This window comes from Danio rerio, chromosome 16 (assembly GCF_052040795.2).
Source record: "Danio rerio strain M-AB ecotype USA chromosome 16, GRCz13ab, whole genome shotgun sequence".
Lineage (NCBI taxonomy): Eukaryota > Metazoa > Chordata > Actinopteri > Cypriniformes > Danionidae > Danio > Danio rerio.
Window position 1 is genome coordinate 41,754,748 of NC_141036.1, and position 25,263 is coordinate 41,780,010.

Below are 25,263 nucleotides of genomic sequence, written 5' to 3' on the forward strand. Positions count from 1 at the left end.
CTTACTATAACATCTTGAATTTAGCGAACAGTTTCCAGCCAAAATGCATGCGAGCAACTCAATGAGCGCGGACATTTTGGAAAGGTCAAAAAAGCTCTTCCACTGCCTGCAGTGTCATTAAAATCCACAAGAGGGCAAAATACACGTATCAAAGTATATACAGCAGGCTTTCAATCAAACGAATGCTCAGGTTTATAATATACAGATCTTATAAACTTGTGTATTAAAGATAATACGCGCTGCTTTATAGGGTAAAGGTCACAGACCCTCGCGAAAGACGACTCGTTGCTTGGCAACAGCAGAACGCGTTCTAACGGTTGTAGAGGGTCTGCAGGCGCGCGCAAACTCAGCTTCAGTAATCTGCTGGAACAAGAAATGAAGGTTGATTGTAAAAGTTGTTCCGAGTCTCGGTCGATAAACACATCGAGCAAAACAGTTGAGCGATTTCAGAAGATGTCTACAAGACCTTTCGAGATTCTAGCGGAAATGGAAAGTTGTAAGACTTTGACGGGTAAGTCCAGACACTAAGAACACATGTGTTTCGTATTTGCCTGTTTTATATGTCAATTTTTGATACTAAAACTCTACTTTTACACTGTAAAATAACTTGTGTACTTATTTTGGATTAATAAATACAATCATACACTGCCGTAAGCCCGTCTGACAGTAGCTTTAACCCATTTGTGTGTACGTTCAGGTGTCTGTTATCCCGGCGCTGCTGTTTAGCCGAAATATGGCGATCATAACTCGATAACCTGACGGTACACAGAGGTGTTTTCAGAGCATAGTGAATATAAATGCAGATTCAGTGTTTTAGTGAACAACATCAGTCTATTTAATACAATAAACACCAGAGTAAAATGCAGATAACCTACTAACTCTTACTTGAGTCAGAGTCAAACTCTTCCTAACGAATATATAATGATATACAGGCGTGTAGCCAGCCTGGGGGGAAATAGGGCTTCTTTTTCTAAAAAAAAATGTGGACCTTTTTGTATTTATTCGCCTTATGTTTCTCTTAATAATGATATTATAATACTGCATTTTAGTGACATTTTAAGCACTGCTTTTAGCTGGATTAGCTTGATGGATGGTCATCATAATAGCACTTTAAGATACCAAAAAAAAACTGTTTGCTAAATATAAAGAATTAAGAAATATGAAAAAAAACTTATTTTAAAAATACAAATTATTATAACCTCCTGGGGCTGGAGTGTCCACATATGTGGACGGCACATTTAAGCTCTTAAGTGGCTATTTAAAATACTTTGAATGTTTTATATTTTCTTACAGGCATACATTGTCATCCTGCAACTGTTTTCAGCATATGAAATGTCCCAAACCCTATTCTGAACTTTCAGAAATGGGGGAAAAATTTGTTTTTACCCTCTGGTAGTCATGTTGCTATGTTATATATGCATTCAAAAACATTCAGGAAAGGGTTTTATGTAAATTCAGACCACGAGTCCACATATATGGACACCATGTTTCTCTAAAAGTACATCATATCAAAAGATGATACTTAGATTTTTATTCTACTTAGGTTCCAATAAGCCCAAATAGCAAATAGAAATAAAAAAATGCATGTAAAAATCATCTTGGCCCTTAAGAGGATATCATATATAATTTAAAAAAAAGAGTTAAAGTTTTAAATGAAAAAAATTGTGGTCTTTTGTCATTTAATGAGAAAATAAACTGGCAAGCACATTGAACTTTCCTCAGTCAGAATTCATCCTTCTAAAACATAATAATATTAATAATGCAGAGCTTCACTTTTTGAAGGTTTATGGATAACAAAAATAGCCCAATTAGTATTAATATTACCTTGAACATGGGCCGCTTTTGGCTTCAAAACCTTCATAGTGTTTTTTTTCTTCTTCAAGAATAAGGTCCAAGATTCAGAATAAACGTTGGGCTACTTGTAGTGAAAGATGACTTCACTTTTGTCATATTGTATGTTGTCTTGCTGGATGAGGATGTTTGACTCATGAAAAATATTAGTTTGCATACTGATTAGCTGAAGTCACACTGATGTGACGTCAACAGATGATTCGGCTTTTTTCAACAGGTTATTTTCACAATTTATGATGGTGTAGGAGCCAAAATAGGACAAATGAGGTTATGTATAGGACAAATTCTGTACTATCCCCTCCCCCCACACTCTGGCTACGGGCCTGAAATATGACAGAAGCATGAAATTATTTACAAACTTGCTGCTGTAAATCTGAGTGTTTGATATTTATAATCTGCACCGCTAAGAACTTCATTTGACTATTTAAAAGGGGATTTTTTCTCAATGTTAGGATTTTTTAATGAAATATTGACAATAAAAATCAAGATTGAGATTTAGAGTTTATTGTTCGTTGTGTTTTAATCCACAGTAGGAGGAAGAGGAGTGAAGAGGAAAGCGGAGGATGATTTTCACAGTATTTTAGGTGAAGGCAAACCATACGCTCTGCGGAAACGCATCAGAGTTGCAGAGCTGGAGAACACAAGAGACACAGAGATGAGCAGCTATCAAGAGAAAACCAGCTCAGGTGTGTCTCCATCAAAACTTGTACAGCTTCAGCACCATACATTTATCACCACTGAAGATTCTGAAACATGAAGCAGGGTGCAAAGTGTTTCACTCAGTTAGCTGCTAAATCCAGTGAGCATGCGGAGATTTTGGCCACTAGGCAACAATACAGTGTCTGGATCAAAGTGATTGATTTATCTATTATGGCCAAAATCAATACAATATTATATTATGATCATGCTCCATCAAGTTGAACACTTTCTACTGTAAACATGTCAGAACTCAGATGTTGATTTGAACTTAATTCGGGCACTTTAAAGGGGATTTTCTCAATCTTTATATTCTGAAGAGTGTATTGTTCATTGTGTTGTCATCCACATTAGGAGGAAGAGGAGTGAAGCGGAAAGCGGATGATGATTTTCACAGTGTTTTAGGTGAAGGTAAACCTTATGCACTGCGCAAACGCATCAAAGTTGCTGAGCTGGAGAACACAAGAGTGGACGCCGACACAGAGGCGTCCAGCTCAGGTCAGTCCACTCTTTATGACTGGAGAAATACTGGAAAACTGGAGCACTGCTGCCATTCGTTAAATCCCAGAGTAAAATAAATGCCAATTAATGAAATAATCGATTATTAATAATTCATTATTGACTGTAATCCACATCAGGAGGAAGAGGAGTGAAGAGGAAAGCGGATGATGATTTTCACAGTGTTTTAGGTGAAGGTAAACCTTATGCACTGCGGAAACGCATCAGAGCTGCTGAGACGTCCAGCGATGAGAACAGCAGCTCAGGTCAGTCTCCCGTTACAGAATCACAATTTTCTACAGTTTCATCACTTAAAATTCATAATACAGAGGCAAGCTGCAAAGTATTTTAATCAGTTAGCTGCTAAAGCAATGGCAGAAATACACGGTATGTGTGAAAATTATCCACTTTTATTTGTGCCAAAAAATCATTCAAATAGGGCGACACGGTGGTGCTGTGGGTAGCATGTTCTCCTCACAGATAGAAGGTCGCTGGTTTGAACCTCGGCTGGGTCAGTTGGTGTTTCTGTGTGGAGTTTGCATGTTCTCCCCATGTTGGCATGGGTTCCCCCACAGTCCAAACTATTTTCTACAATGTAGATTGTGTCAAAGCAGCTTAACATAGAAGTTGTAGTAAATTGAAACTGTGTCAGTCCAGTTTTCAGAGTTGAAAACAAACGTGAAAAAGCTTCATTACTGGCATAAAAAATAAATGATTCTTAAGATTAGGAGTGTATTGTTCATTGTGTTGTCATCCACATTAGGAGGAAGAGGAGTGAAGCGGAAAGCAGATGATGCTTTTCAGAGTGTTTCTGGTGGAGGTAAACCATCTGCCCACCGGAAACGCATCAGAGTTGCTGAGCTGGAGAAAACAAGTGTAGACGCCGACACAGAGGCGTCCAGCTCAGGTCAGTCCACTCTTAATGACTGGAAAACTGGAGCACTGCTGCCATTTGTTGAATCCCAGAGTAAAATAAATGGCAATATTGAAATAATCGATTATTAATAATTCATTATTGACTGTAATCCACATCAGGAGGAAGAGGAGTGAAGAGGAAAGCGGATGATGATTTGCAGAGTGATTCTGATGGAGTCAAACCATACGCTCTGCGGAAACGCATCAAAGCAGCAGAGACGTCCAGCGATGAGAACAGCCGCTCAGGTCAGTGTCCCGTCACTCTTCTACAGTTGCTGCTCTGTGCTGTCAAATAAAACACAAACATATTAAAACCTCGCTAAACAAACAGAGCAGAAATAGAGGATGTGTGACGTCATTAACATGAACACACACACTGGCTGTGTCTAAAATCACACGCTTCCATACTAAATAGTACATTAAGACAGTATGTGAGCCGAGTAGTATGTCTGACCTCACAGTATTTGACAAACAGCATGTGAGAAGTACCCGGATGACCTACTACTACTGGAGAGATTCTGAAGTGTGCATCCAGTGGACACTACACTGTCCCATAATGCACTGCGAGATCATTCATGAATCACTCCTCTAGTGGATTTTGGAGATTTTGATAATAAAAGTCTCACATAATGTGCCTTTAAACCTGTGAATGATGCAGTATTGTGCAAAGTATTTCTCAGTAGAGCTTCATGACAAAACATCTGGAAAGTAGTAGCACTGCTGCCATTTAAACAGATCCCCAAATACAATAAATGCCAATTAATGAAAGAACTGATCATTAATAATGCATTGTTGACTGGAATCCACAGAAGCTCCAAGAGCACTGAAGAGGAAGGCTGGATGTCTGGATCAGGACACAGTTGCTGCAAAACGAGTGAAAACAGCCCAGATCCAACATGGCGGCAGCAGCAAAACTGCAGCAGAAGACAGAAGTTCAGCTAAAGACAGAAGTTCAGCTAAAGACAGCAGCTCAGCTAAAGACAGCAGCTCAGCTAAAGACAGCAGCTCAGCTAAAGACAGCAGCTCAGCTAAAGACAGCAGCTCAGCTAAAGACAGCAGCTCAGCTAAAGACAGCAGCTCAGCTAAAGACAGCAGCTCAGCTGAAGACAGCAGCTCAGCTAAAGACAGCAGCTCAGCTAAAGACAGCAGCTCAGCTGAAGACAGCAGCTCAGCTGAAGACAGCAGCTCAGGTTCGTCTTCTGCCGTAATGTTTTCTGTCTAATCTGCAGGGTTTTGTTTTATTTTTCAGAGTTTTACAGAATTTTCTCATGATTAGATTGAGCAGAAGAGTAACAGGAGTGAGCAAATGTCATAAATGTGATGTGTTTTTCTCCAGGATCTTTACTTGACAGATATGTGCTTGGGAAGAAGCTGGGAGAGGGATACCATGGCACTGTCTATCTGGCTACACGGAAATCTGACGGCCAGAAGGTAACATTCAATTTTCCTTTGTGTGTGTGTGTGTGTGTGTGTGTGTGTGTGTGTGTGTGTGTGTGTGTGTGTGATCAGACATCTCTCTGGTTGAATAAGTTTTGACTTTATGCTTTTTTTGCAGGTTGCCATAAAAATTGTGACTAAAAAGCTTCTGGGAACGCGGTACCCGATGGTAAGTTTGCATACTCTACTGAAAATATCTGAAGAGAAGTGATGAACTCCAAGTTTAGTCATGTTTTCATGTTGTGTATTGAAAGGTACACGTGTAAACAACACGCTTTATGGAAAAGACTGAAACTGGACGTGTTTAGTCATTTCCAGAAATCCTGTTTTGACTGAATATTAAAGAGTTTCTGGACATTTCTAATATTGGGGGTTATCAGCTTTAGTAGATGAACTGTGGAGCACAACACCAGTCATAATGTCTGAAACTGATATTTGTGGATCGTCTGAAAGATCAATAAAGAAGCTTGTCAATAATGTTTGCTTTGTTAGAACAATATTTGATGAGAGATGCGGCTGTTTGACCATCTGGAAGGTGAAAAACATCTGAGTATTGAGAAAATCAGCTTTAAAGTGAATAACTTCAACTAAGTCCCGCATATTTCCATGTAAACTACATATGATAATAATACCACATCGATAAGAAATGCACAAACATATACTGAAACTAAATCTTTAATTAAAGTCAGAATTGAGAGTTTTCCTAAAAATAAAACCGCATGACAAAAGACTGGTGTAGTGGTCCAGGGGCACATGTAGTGTTGAGTTTGAGTTCATATGTGAACATAGCTCTGTTTCCATCCACCTGTTTCATGCACATTTAGGATTCCGTTGAACGATGCTTTCACTAAGCTTGCGTTTCTGCTCATACAAGTAAACAACTTGTTGTGTTTGTTGCGATGGGCATTGTCGCTGTCCACTCAGGAAACACAACCCATTAGGTTCTCTCCGCCACTCCGCAAGCTTACGAGCTGTGTGTGCGCCTGAGTCTGTATTGTGAGCTGTGTGTGTGCGCTCAGCGCGAGCCTCTACTGAACGGGCGTGCTCAGCCGAGAACTGCGAAGGCTTTTATACTTGACGCACTCGCCGTTGTACTATTGGGCAGAAACATGAGCATTCCTAATGTCAGATTTCCTACTGTGCAGACTAATTTCGCAAATTAGAAAAGGTTGGTCAGTTAATTATTCTAATGTTAGTAATGTTTATTCAGCAATAATTCTCCAGAACCGAAAGCAGAACCGTTAACGTCAGAGTTTTTCCTATACTTCGGTCTTTTATAATTTAGCACCGATACCCATAAAGTACAGAGTTCTGGTACCCATCTCAAGCCTCAGTCCTCCGTCAGTCTGTCATCACAGTGCTTCAGTATTCTTCTTCTTCTATTATTATTCCCTCCAGAACTGTCTTGAGCATCTGTCTCTAAAAGCCACCGCATTCACCGCGCTCATTGTGTTTAGTCTTGGTCTTCTGAGGCGAAACTCATTTCTCTGACTGATATTTGCCGCCAGTTTATAATTCAGTGATGATTTAGTTCTCTTGGACTCATTGATGGAAACGCTGCTTTATTCTTTTATATGATCTGCCAGTTTTGCACATTTAATCTGCATCTTTGGATGGAAACACAGCTATAGACACATAACAATGTCATTTATATATAAGACATTCACATCTAACCTTTTCCTGACTTGTTTTTTCTCTAGTGGACAAATACATCTACTATATATGTGATCCCAGAAGCACGTCATATGATGTTTCTCAAGGAACCTCCGCTCTGCCCGCACGTCATAGAGCTGTACGAGTACGCCGTGGAGGGAAGGAAACACTACCTGGTCATGGAGTACGCGTCCTCGTACATAACCTTGGGGAAGTTCATCAGGAAGAACAATGGCCGCTTGAGCGAGAGTGTTGCCCGGCAGCTGATCATGCAGCTCATTATTGCTGCACAGCGCTGCCTTGAACATGGCATACACCATGATGACATACATCTAGAAAACATCCTGGTCAATCCAAAGACCCTGCAGCTCAAGCTGATTGATTTTGGCTACAGTTTTTTTATTCCAAAAACCTACTGGAGATCCCCCTATCTGGGTGAGTTGGCTTTTTAGTGCTGCTTATTAAAGGGAAAGTTCACACAAAAATGAAGATAGTTTTAGTAATGAATAACTCTCATGTCGTCCTGAACCCCTGAGAGCCCTGAACACAAATGAAGATATTTTAGATGAAATCTGAGAGCTCCATAGACAGCAAGGGTCTATAAAAGGACCCAAAGCATCCTCAAAACAGACCGTATGCCTTCAGTGGATCAATCAGAGCATTATCAGACTCTGAGAATACTTTTAAATAAAGACTTTAGTGAACAGGTTCTCACCCTCAGTGTCAGTATATTGCGCACGTTCAGGACAGCTCTGAGGCTTTCACGCATGTTGCTCTCAGTTGCACTGCTGATGTATCATCTCGGATGCGCCTGTGCTTTCTTCAAATTAGAGGAGGTCATCAGCGGTGTACGCCACCGCACAGAGCTCTTCTGAGTGCGCGCAATATACTGACACTGAGGACAAGAAACTGTTCAATAAAGTCATGATTTCCAGTTGAACCACTGAAGGCATATATGGTCAGAGAGCTCTCGTGTTTCTTCTAAAACATCTTCATTTGTGTTCAGAAGCTGAATGAAAGTCTCAGGGGTTTAGGACGACATGAGGCTGAGTTATTAATAAGAGAATGACATTTTTGGGTGAACTGACCCTTCATCTGTAACCTCCTGTGCATGTATGCTGATGTCAGGAGGGCAAACATATTGTGAATTACTAACATGAAAATCTCTCTTTTGCAGGAGTAACGAGATACCGTAAAAAGGAGGGGGAACACTTCACATATCTTTTTTGTGCTATCCATTCGTATGTCAGTGATGTTGTACGAGTGCTGTCACATATGGTCAATGGATATCGCTGTTTCTCCAGATATGGACGTCCACGATGTCACCCCAGTTTGTCAGCAGGTGAGAAAACAACACTACACAGTGACAGAAGCTCTCAGTGAATGCTCTCACTTTAATATCGAGTGACATCAGAATTAGTTTTATTGCCAAAAAAAATCTATCCATCTATTAAATTAATCAATATATTAAAGAAACGTTGACTAGAATTCTGCATTATAGGCTTAAATTATAGAGAGAGATAACAGATGAACCGAGACTGCATCAGATCATGAGGTAGATCAGTGTTGATCTTTCTTTCGAGCTGTCAATGCGGAAATGAACAAAACAACAGGCCTAATAGAACATATTATAAGATTAAAATATGGAAAATTTATCAGATGGTAACTTTTCCTACTGGATAAACTGCTCTCGGTAATATTTCAGCATGTTTTTACTTTCATATTAGACATGAAACGCACATTTGCCGGTAGGAATGACATCTCATCCTGCTCATCATTCTTCGTTAAACCGAATGTATGGCTATTACACAATCATAAGACACTGTGATATAGCGTGGTTCGTTAGCTTGTTGGATCGCTTTGTTTTCTCACTACAATCGATCCACTCAATCGAACAGAGAACACCTCATTCAGGCAATCTTGGACCGATTGATTAGGCGCGGTTCCGAGTGCGATTGCTGGATTCACTTATGCCAAACAAACCGCACAAACGAGGGAAACGAGACAGATTCCGTAACAAACGTTTATGTGTGAAAGCACCCTAAGATTGTACTTGCATGCACTTGACAGACGGTCACAGCCAAACTTTTATGACAAGGCAGCACTGGCTTGATCGGCCAGTAACCATTCTGTTCACTGGCCCGAGCGTATCGCAGGCTGGCTCCAGGCCATTGCAGGCCATTGGGCAGTCCTTATTGTCAAGCCCTGAACTGTGTAAATAATTATTGATAAAATGCTTATATTAGCCGCTGTTTGTTTACCTTCAAGCTCCGCTTAAGTTGCGTGATGTGTGCATGTAAAGCAGCTGGTGAGCGCCAGCACACATATTATGTACATCTCAACATACAAAAGTGTTCCTCTATATGTTTTCATCAAAGTTGTTCACAATACTCGTCCATCCACAGAATTTGTAATGTCGTCAAATGTGTAAACACGAAGCTGCTGTTCGTGCTTCTGCTTTGGATGTCTCTGGGACAAAGCAGCTGCATGAATGCTAAAGCTTTAAATAAATGTGAAGCCATCAACAAAAGCCCGACCGCTTCTCTGTGTACAAACACAAGCGCTGCCGTTTAGAGCTTATTTCCGGTGAATGATGTCAGAATTTACCGGTATTTTGGAATTGATGTGTGAATATTCTTTATGGGAAAAATTCCAGAACATCTTTGCCTTTGTCAACAGTGTTTTTCTTTTTTATTTACCGGCAAAGTCGTTCCAGTAATTTTCTGGATATTTACTGGTATTACTGTGTGAAAGGGGCTTAAGACAAGTTAAAGTACTATTGCAGCAGATTTGACTGAATCTCTGACTCTGTCATGTATTTGATATTATAGCTCATAGTAACATGTGTTAGCTACCTCATCCATTTCTGACCGTATTTGCGACTTGGTTGATCCCCGTTGGCTCCAGATAAAGCACACATCCAATGAAAGCTTCAGCGATGGTTACCGAGTTGCTATGGTTAAGGCTAATATTTGCGTGTGGCGCATTCATCTAGAACTGATTATGACTGACTGAAACTGGATTTAATGATTTCATTCCAGCCAATCAGAATCAAGAATTTCACCAGAACACTGAATAAATCTCTGTGCTGTATCATCATCAAGAGCATCCATGACTAACATAATCTCTTTTTAATATTTCCACAGATTGCCGGGATCTGTTTAAGTGGGTGATCGGTTTCCGTCCTGAAACTGGACCTGTTTTAGAGGAGATTTTGGAGCACAAGTGGTTCAGCATGACGTAGAGGCCATCATCAGCAGGAAACGGTTTCATTCTTCCATGTTTGATGTTTGTCATTTGTTGTTTTCCGCTTCTGCTTCCCAAATGCTGCACTTCCTCCTGCGAGGGTTGTAGTCTGAGTTGCATGTAAATGAGGGCCGGTTGAAGCATCCCTATTGGTCCACCAGCTCTAGACCGACAGCTCCTCCTCCAGCCAATCAGGTGAGGAAGGAAGCTGATGTCAGTCTAATGGCGGCCGATGCGCACAGGCGACGACGGAGATTGAGTGTTAGCGCTAATCCTCAGCTGGGGTAGAATGTGTCTGCGGCAGGACAGCATTAATAGTTGAAATAAGGAAAGCAGGTTGATTGACGTTTAGACAGGACGTCGTGTTTTATATGAACTGGGTTAGCACCGACTGTAGAGTAAATAGTCATATTAAGGGAAATAGTCACAGATGAATCAATCAAACTGCTGGATTTATTAGCATACTGGTGTGCTTTATTTCTCTAGCTGTAGGAGTAATAGTGAAAGATAAAGTCTGCATATCATTACTGTAGTGCGTCAATACTTTATAAAGACAGGAAGCCTAGATTAGACAGTGCTCGTAGCTCTAACGGGACTTTAGGCAGGTTTAAGTGAGATAAGCGCATATAACAGGGGCGTCGCGGGCCGGTTTTGAAGGCGTTTTCTCTTTAACAGAGATAGGCTAGGGTGGTGTAGATGGCGCTGACGGGGCAGGATTATATGGGCCGATACGCTAGATATAAGAGCCTCCTGCCACAGACAGATTTTAGCCCAGCTGTGGATTTGTCAGATCTGATGAGGATTATTTCTAGTGCTGCTGCTCACACCTTTCTGCTTTCTTCTTCTTCTCACTTGTTCTCCAAGCGAGCGCTGGATTTCTGCAAATGAGCTTTAACATAAACCAGTAGCTGAAGGGGTTTAATGGAGACATTTTGAACAGCAGGGTTTGCTAAATAACAGCGCTTTAGTGAAGACTGGGACATTTAGAGATTAGTTACGGACACAAGTGTAGTTTAGAGTATGACTTTAATAGATGTTTATTGATATTAATCAGCTTATTATTGATGATGTTTAGTTTATTTCTGCTCGTGTTCTTTAGATTATGTGCTGGAAATCCTGTGCTTGTTTGGAGAAAATCTTTGGTCCTCATTGATGAAACATCAGTAAATATTGGAGGAAGTTAGTGATAGTTAAAGGTTTGATAGTTAAACGTGTTCATTATTGAAGGATAATCAGTCAGGGTTAGGGTTTAGGGTTAGACATACTCAACATAGAGGAGTAATCATCTTTACTAATGAGGACAGACCTCACCTCTTTCTTTCTGTTTTCTTTCTTTCTTTCTTTCTTTCTTTCCCAGTTCCCTCTAAACACCTGATTTTTTGTTTTTAGAGTTAGGTTATGGTTAGGATGTTTGTTAGGGTTATGGTTGGGTTAGGGTTATGGTTGGGTTAGGTTTTGGTTAGGGTTGGTTTATGGTTGGGTTATGGGTTAATTATTTTTTGCTTTATGTTTAGTTTTAGTCTCTCCTCTTTCTTCTTCTCTGTCACTGTTGTGTGATCACTGCAGATTGTTATTTAAGAGCGATTGGTAATTATTATACACTTCTCTGTCCTCGCCTGTGCGTATCGACCATCATTAGAGTGACGTCAGCTTTTCTCCTCGCCTGATTGGCTGGAGAAGGAAGCTGTCAATCTAGAGCTAATGGGCCAATGGGGAGGCTTCAGCCGGCCCTCATTTGCATGCAGCTCTGACTGCGACACTCGCAGGAGGAAGTGCACAATGTGGAAAGCAGAAGCGGAAAACAGCATCATGTCAAAAAACAATGGAAGTATGAATTCCTGATGATCTGATTTGGTCACTGACCACATGTGTGCTGCTCTTCTATCATTTCTGTGAAATTGAGACTGTACGCAGAGCGGCCTGCGAACCCCATGGAGTGTGTTGAAGCTGTTTTCTGCTGATCAAACTGTAAACTATTGTCTTCAATAAACTGTATCTCTGACTCCTGCTCTTTGTTCATCACACCGGCTCCTTGCATTAACACAAGTCAAATCCTTCACCGTATGATACGGCATGTTTATTGTACATATCGCTGTCAATTTCACATTATGCTGTTTTTTTTTTTGTTTTTTGTTTTATTTAGTATGCTGTTGTATTTGCACTGTTTGTGTTTTGCACTGTCATTTTATTTGCACTATCTGTATTTTGTACAGTCTGGAGCCAGCACCTAAGCTTTCCACTCATCATAGCACACTGCTGCTGATGATGTGACAATAAAAGTGATTTGATTTGATTTGGACTGTAATGCTCTCAAAACATGCCTGAACTACTTTATCTGTGTGTTGATCTGACAATAAGTGTGAACACAACACAAAACAACACAGAGAAGATCTGTTTTACAGACTGCAGACTTAGTTTAGCCTTTATAGAACAATATTGATGCGTCATGTAACGTTTAACCTATCAAAGGCTTTAAGTCCAAGCGGAATCTGACATAAGTGAAGTCATCTTTCACCACTGACCTGTACTGTTGTTAAATAGAGAAAACATTTCACAAGTAACTTTTAGAAGTCTTGGACCTTATTCTAGAAAGAAAAAAAATGAACGATAGAAAAAAGTGTGAAGCAGCAAAAGTGGCCCATATTAAAGTTAATTATAATAATTTGGCTATTGTTGTTATTCATGCATTTTCAAATGTACAATATTTTACAAAAGCTCGGTCCTGGAGGGCCGGTGTCCTGGAGAGTTTATCTCCAACTTGCTTCAACAAACTTGCCAGGAAGTTTCTAGTATATCTAGTAAGAGCTTAATTAGCTGTTCAGGTGTGTCTGAATAGGGTTGGAGCTAAACTCTTCTGGACACTGGCCCTCCAGGGCCGAGTTTGGACACCCCTGCTCTACTTTATTCATTCATTTATTTTATTTTCGAGATTTGTTGATCTGGGTCGCCGCAGTGGAATGAACCCCCAACTTATCAAGCCCGTTTTACGCGGCAGATGCCCTCCCAGCTGCAACCCATCACTGGAAAGCACCCATATACTCTCATTCACACTCGTACACTATGGACAATTTTAGCTTACCCAATTCAGCTGTACCACATGTCTTGCCTCAAGACGGTCGCCGGTTTGAGCCTCGGGTGGGTCAGATGGCGTTTCTGTGTGGAGTTTGCATGTTCTCCCTGTGTTCGAGTGGGTTTCCTCCAAGTGCTCTGGTTTCCCCCACAAGTCCAAACACATGCGGTACAGGTGAATTTGGTAAGCTAAATTGGCCGTAGTGTATTAGTGTGATGGGTGTTTCCCAGTGATGGGTTGCACCTGGAAGGTTAATAAAGGGACTAAGCTGAAAAGAAAATAAATAAATGATGTTTTAATTATTCAATATTCAAATGGCCAAATTCTGCAATGTTATCTGGATGCAGCCTTTATGATGCAAGCTGAGATTGCATCAATCAGCGATGCAATGTCAGACACAGTGAGTGCACTAAATGGAGTGAGTGACGTCACAGTGACGGGTGGGGTTAGGTGAGCACATTAAATAGCATTGGATGCAGCTCAGATTGCACAGCACCAGGTCTGCATCCAGACCCCTCTCAAACTCTGACTGAGGAAAGTTGAATGTGCTGCTCAGGATATTTGCCTAATAAATGACATTAGGCCAATAATTTAAAACTTTAACAGATCTTTTTTTGCTAATGACATAAAATGTAATAAATTTGTATTTTAAAAATCTTTTCTTTTTTATTTATATTTCGTTATTTAAATCTTTTGGAAATATTTTTACACATCAAAGAGTGTGGTATAACGACCATCCGACAAGCTAATCCAGCAATAAACAGTGCTGAAAATGTCTCAAAATGCAGTATTTAAGCCTAATAAATAAATAGAAAATGAGGCGAATAACTGCAAAAAGGTTCACTTTTTTGGGAAAAGCAACCACCTCTTTCACCAGGCTGGCTACGGGCCTGACTAAAGTAACTTACTACAACATATATGAAATATTCTCTAACTTGCCTATAATACCTTAGATTCAACAATATGTGTCTTTCTTCTTTGGATAAAAATATTTAATACTAATTTTAAAAAGAGGAAAAATCAAGCGAATATTTGCATATTTTTGCAATAGTTTGCTTGAATTTAATTGTATTATCTTTTCATTGTCTAAATGTTCAGTGACTAAAATATTATTGTAACATATATCTGTTTAATAAATCTATTTTCTTAAAATGCACCTAATTACACAGCCAATATACACTGAGAAATGGAGGAACATACTCATTTTCAGATGGATGGGTAAAATGGAGGCTCTTCAAAAGTATGTGGTGACATAACCAATTTCTAATATGGGTTTCTAGAAACAAGTGATGTAACAACTTCCCTCTTGACATAAATCATCACCGATTTGCCAAAGAGCATAGAATCTAATATAACATATTTAACCATAGATTCTGTGCTCTTAACCTGTGTTAATTAAAAAGTGCTTACCTGTTGTCGAGATGGAGATTGGTGACCGGAAGTTCCAAAGGTGGAAGGAAGATGTGCATCTTTGAGTAAGCAGACATTTCACTGTCAGTAGACAAGAGAAGTGTGTCAATAATCGCAGAAATGTCCTCTTGGAGTATCAAATCACTGCTTTGTTCGCTAGATTTATCCAATATTCCGTTATTGGCCGCCGTTGAGACTCTCGCGAGTACTCGGCTCTGAACAGCTACCGTCACCGAGGATCATCGTGATTATTCCGGTCAAGAAGTGAGAGAAAAACACGTCCCAGATAAGGTAAAACCAAACGTTATTATACGACATCCAACAGTATGAACTTACTTAAAGAAACCGTACTTTTGAGTGTGTAACGCAAGCTTTAGGACAAACTACCGTTATTCCTCTTTAACGGACCGTTATGTTGCCTAGTTACGAGACCTGTCAATCATCTTCTCACGTCATCCTCGGCAGCGGGATAATTTTTCATTCAGAAATTAATGGCCAAACACATCTTTAATAAAGTTCACATTGTTGTTCCTGATAAAATATAACGTGGAAAATGTTGTTTAAATAGTTTTCCAGTATTCAAATCTTTACTGACGCTTTTCTACTACACTCTTATCCGCTTGTTAAGTGTGACGTCACGCGGAGCGGCTTCCGGGTCCATTTTTTAAGTTTTTTTTTTACAGCATCAATGTTGTAATGTAATTAAAATACATTCAGTTAAATAAACGTTGGCATTCATTAGTTGCTCAAGCGTAAAACGAGATAAAAAGTCGTTTACTCGCACGCGCCCGTCAGAATCGGCTGGCTAGCGCAGAAGCTCCATTGTATATACTGGGGTAAAATAAACGCTCATAAATGGCGGGAAAATGTCATTTAATGCAGTGCTTCTTTTACAATCTGGGACCCACTTTATATCGGATATCACTCTGCAAGAAAACAAACCTTAAACGTGCCGGGTTTTGCATTGGCATACAGTTACAGCAGCTGAGTTATCGCTAGTTATCACTATTAAGCATAACATCAGCTATATCAGTGCTGCAGAGCTGTAAAAGAGAAAGACTGACTGCGTCTGTTTACACAGATTTCAATAAAAGACAGCTTTTTTAATGTTCAAGTGTTCATACTTTCCTGAAAACATATTTTAAATTGTGATTTACCACCACTGACATGCTATTGGGCCTGTGATCACTGTGGTCTAGGCCAGGGGTCTTCAAACTGGGGGCCGCGGTCCCCTGGGGGGCCACCAGATGGCGCTAGGGGGGCCGCAAAAATTTTAGATAAGGGGTAATCAATGGGCCCACATGGTTGAATTTTGTGTCCCGCATCATCCTGAAGGTTAATATATTTTTTTATAATAATTTGAGCTCAAAAGTACTGCAAAAATTAAGCTTTATGCTTATGTCATTTAAATGCAGTTGACACTTTCGTGAAACAGGAAAAAAAGCACAGCGGCCCGCCTCTGCGCACGGGGACTTTTATTGAATAAGCGCTTCTGGCCGGGCACTTCCTGTTATTTTTGGCGCTTGTCTGCTGCACCTGACAGCGTTTACCTTTCACTTACGCTTACCTCTTTTACGCTAAACAACTAAATGAATGCTCAGGTCTATTTACTGACAATATTTCAGTTAAAATACATGATCAATAAGAACATTATCGGAGGCTGAAAGCACTACCCTGTTTATGGCTTGCGTTCCTAAGTAATCGATCAGCTGGGTGCTGCGGAGCAAGCGCCTCTCTGCGCAGGCTTCACTCATGGGGAACAAATATCATTTTAAAGACACGGCACAACATTGCACCTCGTCCACAGTGCCACAGGCTTTACACTTTGCATTGTACAAATATCAGACGGTCCTCTTTGCAGCATGGCAAACAAACATATTAAAATTGTAAAGCAAAAAGTGCTGCAATAACAATGAATGGAGCTGTCATCACATCAGCGAGTTCTAAGAGTTTCACTCCTGTTACACTAATGACAGCTGGATGAGCTCTGCAGTGAACCTCTTACTCACATTGGTTCATAACTGGATGATTAAAAAAAAACTAAATTGTATACACCCTGAATAAAACCACTATAGCCTATAAAAATTATAATGTATCTGTTTGTGTTATGTTATAGGGCTAATTAATTATTAAATATTAAAATGTATTAGTGATCTCTGTATTTAATGGAGCTCAACATATCTGATCAAATTTTAATACTCTGAATATAAATGCATTTTTTTCAAGCTGTTCCACTTTTTCCCATATTCATTTGAGTAATTTAAATGTAATGTTCAGTATTATTATTAATAGAACAAACTGGTATGAACATTTTAAAGTCAGCAAAGCTTCTAAAATTAAGCAAAGTAAAACTTGTGGCTCTTTGAACTTGAATACCCAATTCTAGATTGCATTTAGGAAATTATTTTTTATCAGTGTAAGTCAGGATTGTCGACCTGAGTAAATTATGATGTGCACAAATAAAAGGAATAAAAATAAACAAAACACACTGAACCACTACAGCCTCCATTGTAGTATTGCTGGTTACAACAGTACAGTTAACTGTTAACAGGCTGATGAATGACAAAACTCTTTACACCTTCAAAGCTTTAAATCTTTAGATACATTTAGACTCTCAGCTGTAAGGGTAAATACAGAAGAGTCTAGCTGTGCATAGGCAGAAAAAAAGCATAAAAATGGCATAAAAAACTGTAAAGTGACGACTCGTACACAAAATATGGCTTGATGGAATCCAGTGAGAGCAGACCACAATGAACACTGCGCATGAAGATTTGATCAATAGACTGAAGCACTGAAACCATGTCAACTCAACTGACATCTTACAAAAATTAATCCAGATAGTGAATAATATACATTTATTGAATAATATATAATAATATAAATGTATTGAATAATACAATTTTAGAAAATTAAGTACAGTTGTTAATTTGAAGGGGTGGCGTGATATTTATTTTTTGGGGGTCCCCGAAAGAATTCGCCCTACACAAAGGGGCCCTCAGCTGAAAAAGTTTGAAAACCCCTGGTCTAGGCCCCCAAGCGATCTAGCCCCCAAGCAGTATGCGTCCCTTTTTTTTTTTTCTATCAAAAGTGGTAACCCTAGGTTATCTATTGGTTATGTTTAAGGTTATGTCTAGTTTATGTATTTGGTTATGTTAAGAGTATGTTCAGGCTTTCATATATTGGTTCTGTTCAGGTTATGTAAGTTATGTTTAGGTTGCACAGAAATAACAATTAGAATATTAAGCTCATTCTAAGTGATTTTCAATGGAGAAATGAGGCAGTCAATTCATTTTCTTCCAGTCAGAATAGAAAGCAGCATATTTAATTAAATAATTCTGGTGTTTTTTAATATTATTTTGCTTTGTAATTTATATTTTGCATAAAAAAAGACAGCTCTGCAGTGTTTCCTATCATGTCATGTGGATTTTTTTGCACTGTTGTGTTTATTTGTCTGAACAGAAGGACAGTGTGGATGTTCAGACGAGCAAAAAACTTGAGGATGAGGAAGCGTTTGGAGAGGAAATGGGTTAAAATGTGAGCGTGAGTCAGACGTTCCCTGAGCACATGCTGAACTTTGCATTTAACTTAAGATGCTGAGCTGAATAATACAAAAATACATTAAAGTGCTCAGTTTTTATGATCAACAATAGATTACTGGGCTTGCAATGCAGAGGCCGTGGCTTCAGTTCTGTACTGAGGAAATTTAAATGTAAAATCATTAATTCATTCATTCATTCATTCATTTTCTTTTCGGCTTAGTCCCTTTAATAATCCGGGGTCGCCACAGCGGAATGAACCGTCAACTTATTCAGCATATGTTTTACACAGCGGATGCCCTTCCAGCTTCAACCCATCACTTGGAAACACTTATTTACACACTTATTCACACACACACACACACACACACACACACACACACACTACGGACAATTTAACTAACTCAATTCACCTATAGAGTACCTGGAGGAAACCCACGGCAACGAGGGGAGAACATGCAAAGTCCACACAGAAATCCCCACTGACCCAAACGAGGCTCGAACCAGCGACCTTCTTGTTCTGAGGCGATTGTGCTACCCACTGTGCCACTGTGATGCCCATATAATATGATATTTTATATAATGATACATTATTAATATAATAAATATTAGCTTATAATAAACAATTTAGCCTACCCAATTCACCTATTCCGTATGTTTTTTTGGACTTGTGGGGGAAACTAGAGGAACCAGAGGAAACCCACGCCAACACAGAGAGAACATGCTAACTCCACTCAGAAATGCCAACTGACCCAGCAGGGGCTTGAACCAGCGACCTTCTTGCAGTCAAGCGATTGTGCTGCCCATGTAAAATTATGTTAACAAAAATCTAAATTTAAACAAAAAATTAGATGCATTAGAAAACATGTTAAAAGTGTCAAATATATCTTTAGATCCTTTATTGAAAAACATCTATCAACCCAATATAGACTTCCTTGTTTTTTGTGCATAATTCTGTGGAAACCTTGAAAGAAAACATTATGAGGTACAGTAGCAAGAAAAAATACTGATAATTGAAAAGAAAACAATCAATCAAACAAACAATCAAAAAAGATCCTGTTTTGTGTGAATAAGTGTGTGGAAACCTCCAGGAAGACTTTAATTTGAACTTTAAACTTTAATTTAGGCACTGCTGTTTTGTTTGTAACTCTAATAAAACATTTACATTATTTTCTCATTGTAGACGTGCAAATTTCAGAATTTTTTCCCTTCACAGTGAAGAATGCTTAATCATTTTATCAGCTCAGAAAACAGCAATACTACATGATTATTCATTCATTCATTTTCTTTTTGGCTTAGCGCCTTTATTAATCAGGGGTTGCCACAGCGGAATGAACCGCCAACTTATCTAGCATATGTTTTACGCAGCGGATTCCCTTCCAGCTGCAACCCATCTCTGGGGAACACACATACACTCTCATTCACACTTGTATAAGGACAATTTTAGAGAGGGGTCTGGATGCAGACCTGGTGCAGTGCAATCTGAGCTGCATCCAATGCTTTTAATTGGCTCACCTAACCTCACCCTTTACCCTACCCCTCACAGTGACATCACTAGTTCCATTTGAGTGCATTGTGTCTGACGTTGCATCACTGAGTGATTCAATCTCAGCTCGCATCATAAAGGCTGCATCCAGATACTATTGCAATTTTAGCTTTCCTAATTCACCTGTACCTGGAAACCGGAACACCCGGAGGGAACCCACGGCAACACGGGGAGAACATGCAAACTCCACACAGAAATGCCAACTGACCCAGCCGAGGCTCGAACCAGCGACCTTCTTGCTGTGAGGCGACAGCACTACTTACTGCGCCACCGTGACGCCTCAAGATTATTCAAACATTAATAAACAAATTTAAGATCAGTAAAATCAGTGCAACTATCAGAAGGTCATGCATGTAAAACAGAGCAATGATGTCATCAAATAAGCTAAAAATCCATAGTTATAATTGCTTGTTTTTATATGGAAACTATACGCATACGTATATGTAATGCAGCATGACAGATGGGAAATTATCATTGCGTGCATGTGTGGTTTAGCAGATAGACATGATGAAACATCATATAACAACTCTAAAATATATATACAGTTGTGATCAGAATTATTCAACTTTTAATATTAATAATTACAATTATTATTTGATTTTTTTCATTTTTTTAAATATTTCCCAAATAATGTTTAACAGAGCAAGGAAATTTTCACCGTATATCTGATAATATTTGTTCTTCTGGAGAAAGTCTTATTTGTTTTATTTCGGCGAGAATAAAAGCAGTTTTTAATTTTTAAAAAAACATTTTAAGGTCCATATTATTAGCCCCTTTAAGCTATATTTGTTTTCGATAGTCTACAGAACAAACCCTCGTTATACAATAACTTGCCTAATTACCCTAACCTGCCTAGTTAACCCTAATTACCCTAGAGAAGCCTTTAAATGTCACTTTAAGCTGTATAGAAGAGTCTTGAAGAATATCTAGTCTAATATTATTTACTGTCATCATGACAAAGAGAAAATAGATCAGTTATTAGAGATGAGTTATTACAATTATTATGATTAGAAATGTTGATAAATATTTGCTCTCCGAATTTTGAAACTTGGGAAAAATAAACCAGGGGACTTATAATTCAGGGGGGTTAATAATTCTGATTGCAACTGTATATGTATTTATTCAATTACAAAGTATTCTTTAAAAAAAGGAAGACAAAGTGCATCCCACTTTACGTAACATAACTGTGCATTGTAAATAAAGATGCATTTTCTTCAGAAAAAAATAATAATATTTACACAGATGATTTTTTAGAGTTAAGCAACGGTTACAGGTTTCCAACATTCTTCAAAATATCTTATTTGTTTTTAACAGAAGAAAGAAATTGAGTATATGATGACGGAATTTTGAGTTTTGGTGAACTGTCCCTTTAACTGCACTGTATATATGAATATACAGTATATTACAGTAACCGTCTATATAAAAATATGCATTTACAGTGCAGCCTTTCACAATTAGCGAATCGCGATGTTACAGGATTTACTGTGAGTTTTAAAAAAGTCATGGTAAGCAATTATGCTTTTAATGATAATGATATTTAAAAAGATATTACTAACCATCAGAAAATGTACCATGGTTTACCCTGATTATGACAACACTACTCAAAGCTGAAAGCCTGTAAGCTGTCACAAAAGGAGACGGGAGATGTTCATTCATTCATTCATTTTCTTTTCGGCTTAGTGCATTAATTAATCAGGGATCCCCACTGCGGAATGAACTGCCAACTATTCCAGCAAATGTTTTACGCAGCGGATGCTCTTCCAGCTGCAACCCATCATTGGTAAACGCCCATACATACTCATTCTCACACACACAAACACACACACACACACACACACACACACACACACACTACAGCCAATTTAATTCATCAACTCCCTATACACACTAACACACTGATCATCATCAACAATAATAATAATACACACATATACTGCAGAGAAACACACACACACAAACACACACACACACACACACACACACACAGAGATCATCATCAACAATAATAATAATACACACATATACTGCAGAGAAACACACACACACACACACACACACACACACACTGATCATCATCAACAATAATACACACATATACTGCAGAGAAACACACACACACACACACACTGATCATCATCAACAATAATAATAATACACACATATACAGCAGAGAAATACACACACACACACACACACAAACACACTCTCTCTCACACACACACACACACACACACACACACTGATCATCATCATCAACAATAATAATAATACACACATATACAGCAGAGAAACACACACAAACACACTCTCTCTCTCACTCACACACACACACACACACACACACACTGATCATCATCAACAATAATAATAATACACACATATACTGCAGAGAAACACACACACACACACACACACTGATTATCATCAACAATGATACACACACAGAAACTGCGGAGAAAGACACACTAAACAATAATAATAATACACACAATCACAGAAACAAACACACACACACACACACACACACACACTCACAGCAGAGTAAAAAACACACAAACACACACACACTCACAGCAGAGAAACACACACACAGACACACAGACACACACACAAACACTGCACAGAAACACAAACACTGGTCAACATCAACAACAGCTAATAACCAGTAAATGAGTGGTTTTTTGCACTCTTACCGAGACGTTGGCGAGGCAGGTCTCACAGGAAGTCAGAGTGTTGCATGCTGGGGTTAAAAATAAAGTATATGAAGAGAAGAGACAAAACACAAACAATAAAAACACTCTGACAATAAAGAGATCTGTGTGTTCAGAAACATGTTTTGATGTTCTGAAAACAAATGTATTTAATACTAAAGCCAGGAAGAAAATTTATATTCAAATGTTTTTGTTTCTGTGTTTATTTTTAAATCTTCTGCATTATTAAACTACTCCAAAGTATTTTAATGTTTATAAGATCTTCACATAAATGCTAAAACACTTCAATGTTATTTATTTTGGTAAATGGCTTTTAATTTTGGATTTCTGTGTTATTTTAGTTTAGTCAAGTTTATTTGTTTCGAATTTATAGTATTATTTTTATATGTCTACATAGTTTTTATGCTTCTTATTTTAATTTTGTTAATGCATCAAGTTAAACTAAATTAAAATTCCTTGGCAATAAAGCAAGTTAAAGGTTTATATATTGATATACACTTTTCAGTTAATGTTTAATTTATTTCAAGTAACAAAATGGTTTCAGTTTACTTTAATAACCCTGATGCTCACAATACATAAAACATTAAGAAAGAGACACAAACACGCATTCAGTGAACGGTATGCGCTGCATAAAACATATGCTGGATAAGTTGGTGATTCATTCCACTCTGGCGACCCCTGATTAATGAAGAGACTGGGCCAAAAAGAAAATGAATGCTTTATAATATTATTTGTGTGCACATACATTAGATCAGACAGTAATGAAGCTAAAACTAGAGCTAATCTGACAAAAAAACTAAAGATGTAAACATTTCTAAAGATGTTTGATGACTACAAAAATATTTTAATAAATAATAAATCGGTTTTGTTCAAATGCACAAAAATATAAGACCTATATTCACTGAGAAATGGATAAAAATATTCATTTTCAAACTGGGGTGTTCATTAAAATAACCGAGTAAATATATTGAGGGCATTGCTTTTATATTCTCACATTCTTTCAGTGATAACTTGTGAGACGGTCCAAATATTGTTGACTGCGCTATACTGAATATTGGATCTGAAATCACATGTATGTATGACTTGAAAGCAACATTAGCACTGTATTTTAATAGTCATTGGCTGCTAATATGATTTCACTACTTACAATTTGCAAACATTACTTTTCTGTAATCTTATTAAGAAGAATAAATGTCTGAATGTGCAAATATAAAAACCAACTTTACCCCAAATACTAAAAATTGGCCTTCAAAAAAACAAATTTTCAAAGTTCCCAAAATATGCAACTTATATTTCTGTGATATTATTTCAACACACACATAATTTTAGTGTTTTTATAGTGAAGACTAACAATACTGGCATTCAAATATATGACAACTTTAAAAGTTAGATATATTTAAAAAACTAAAAAATATATTAAAGAAATACAAACATACAGTAAGAAATTGAGGTGAAATAGTCTTTTATTGGCACATTCATTCAGTGACAATTTGTGAGACAGTCTAGATATTGTTTACTGCGCTATATTTTAAATACTGGATATGAAATCGTGTAAATCGTGAAATGTGTGAATATAAAACCAACTTTATATCAATAAAAATATGACCTTTACTCCCTGAAAAATATTAATTTTCAAATGGGGCGTACTGTATATGATTATATGAGTTTAAAATGAAAATATGATAAAGAAATATACGATAGAATGAAATATATAATTAAAAATACAAAACAAGGGCCTTCAAAACAATTTAATTTCCAAAATTCCCAAAATATGGAGCTTATATTTCTGTGACATTACTTAAACACACACAGACAGACACACAGTTTTTGCATTTTATATTGAAGACTAAACACTACTGCCCCTCAAATTTGACTTTAAATGTTAGATATATTTTAATATGTAAAAGTTAAATTAGAACATTAACATTAAGAACATATTTACATTATGTAAGTTATAACAGAAATACACATACAATAAGAACAATAATAGAAACATGTATAATACTCTATTTATTAATATGTATGTGCATTACGAGCACTTTTAGACTGCAGATTGTTAGTTTTATATTAACACATTCAGATTTTCTCCTTAATTTAATTTCAGAAAAGTATTCTTTGCTAATTCTAAATAGAGAAATCCTATTATCAGTCAATGACTATCAAAGTACAACATTGTTCACAGTCAAATAAACAGAGCTAATGTTGTTTTCAAGTCATAAGTTACTTGTATGTGATTTTGACCGAATATTCAAAGTAACGTATCATGGTAAACAACATAGGGAGCGAGTCACAAGTTGGCAATGAACGAATTTGCGGCTATAACACCAACTTTACCTCAATGGAATAGAAATATGGGATGAAAATAAAGGAAGCAGATGCAGATGAAAATGTACGTTTGCGCACAGGTGGAGCAGTTGTAGGTTGTTGTGTTGTTGTTGATTCTGATTCAGAAAAACTGAACGCGACGCACATCAGCAGGAAGGTCGACCAAAACACAAGAAACTGCCCCATAATGTGAAGAATTGTACGCTTTAAACAGCAGAACACTGTTGAATTTATGTCTGGACCCTAAACTCTCCCTTCAACAGATTAAATACTCCCAAAAAATACTGCAAAACTCCGTTTAAAGGAACTAAAGCCGTCAGATGATCGACGCTGACTAAACACGGAAACACAGCAGCGCTGCGCCTTCAC

The 25,263-nt window shown here is 38.0% G+C and overlaps 2 protein-coding genes across 11 annotated transcripts in view; one reads left to right on the forward strand and one right to left on the reverse strand.

Annotated features, from left to right (window-relative positions):
* LOC141378258 (serine/threonine-protein kinase pim-2) overlaps positions 1-25,263 on the reverse strand; it is an 82,032-nt gene extending 56,769 nt beyond the window's left edge. Inside the window, exons 1-4 of one of the 5 annotated variants that reach the window (XR_015511752.1) lie at positions 24,904-25,263; positions 22,552-22,598; positions 14,777-14,857; positions 4,109-4,245 (exon numbers count right to left, since the gene is read on the reverse strand). The gene's annotated coding sequence lies outside the window, so the exon portion shown is untranslated. Of the gene's footprint in view, positions 1-4,108; positions 4,246-14,776; positions 14,858-22,551; positions 22,599-24,903 lie in introns of those variants that run through there. The other 4 variants (XR_015511751.1, XR_015511749.1, XR_015511748.1 and 1 more) reach the window with 4 other exon arrangements.
* Positions 410-12,589, forward strand: LOC141378251 (uncharacterized). Of its 6 annotated transcripts, none has more exons than XR_015511728.1 (12): positions 410-511; positions 2,382-2,537; positions 2,902-3,045; positions 3,186-3,311; positions 3,809-3,952; positions 4,081-4,206; positions 4,770-5,150; positions 5,243-5,391; positions 5,516-5,566; positions 7,098-7,485; positions 8,228-8,392; positions 10,197-12,589. XR_015511728.1 is itself a non-coding variant. In XM_087287422.1 (12 exons), the coding sequence occupies exons 1-12, from the start codon at positions 454-456 to the stop codon at positions 10,292-10,294; spliced, it is 1,932 nt and encodes a 643-aa protein (XP_087143548.1). In that variant the 5' UTR covers positions 410-453; the 3' UTR covers positions 10,295-12,589. The 6 variants fall into 6 exon arrangements, 1 of the variants encoding a protein (XP_087143548.1); XR_015511724.1 differs by having other exon boundaries at positions 4,770-5,131; positions 5,297-5,391; XR_015511725.1 differs by having other exon boundaries at positions 4,770-5,095; positions 5,297-5,391.

Coding starts and splice junctions, on each gene's coding strand:
- LOC141378251 (XM_087287422.1), top strand. CDS start 454: ATGTCTACAAGACCTTTCGAGATTCTAGCGGAAATGGAAAGTTGTAAG. Junction 3,953..4,080: donor CACAGAGGCGTCCAGCTCAG/GTCAGTCCACTC, acceptor AATCCACATCAG/GAGGAAGAGGAGTGAAGAGG. Junction 5,567..7,097: donor TGGGAACGCGGTACCCGATG/GTAAGTTTGCAT, acceptor TTTTTTCTCTAG/TGGACAAATACATCTACTAT.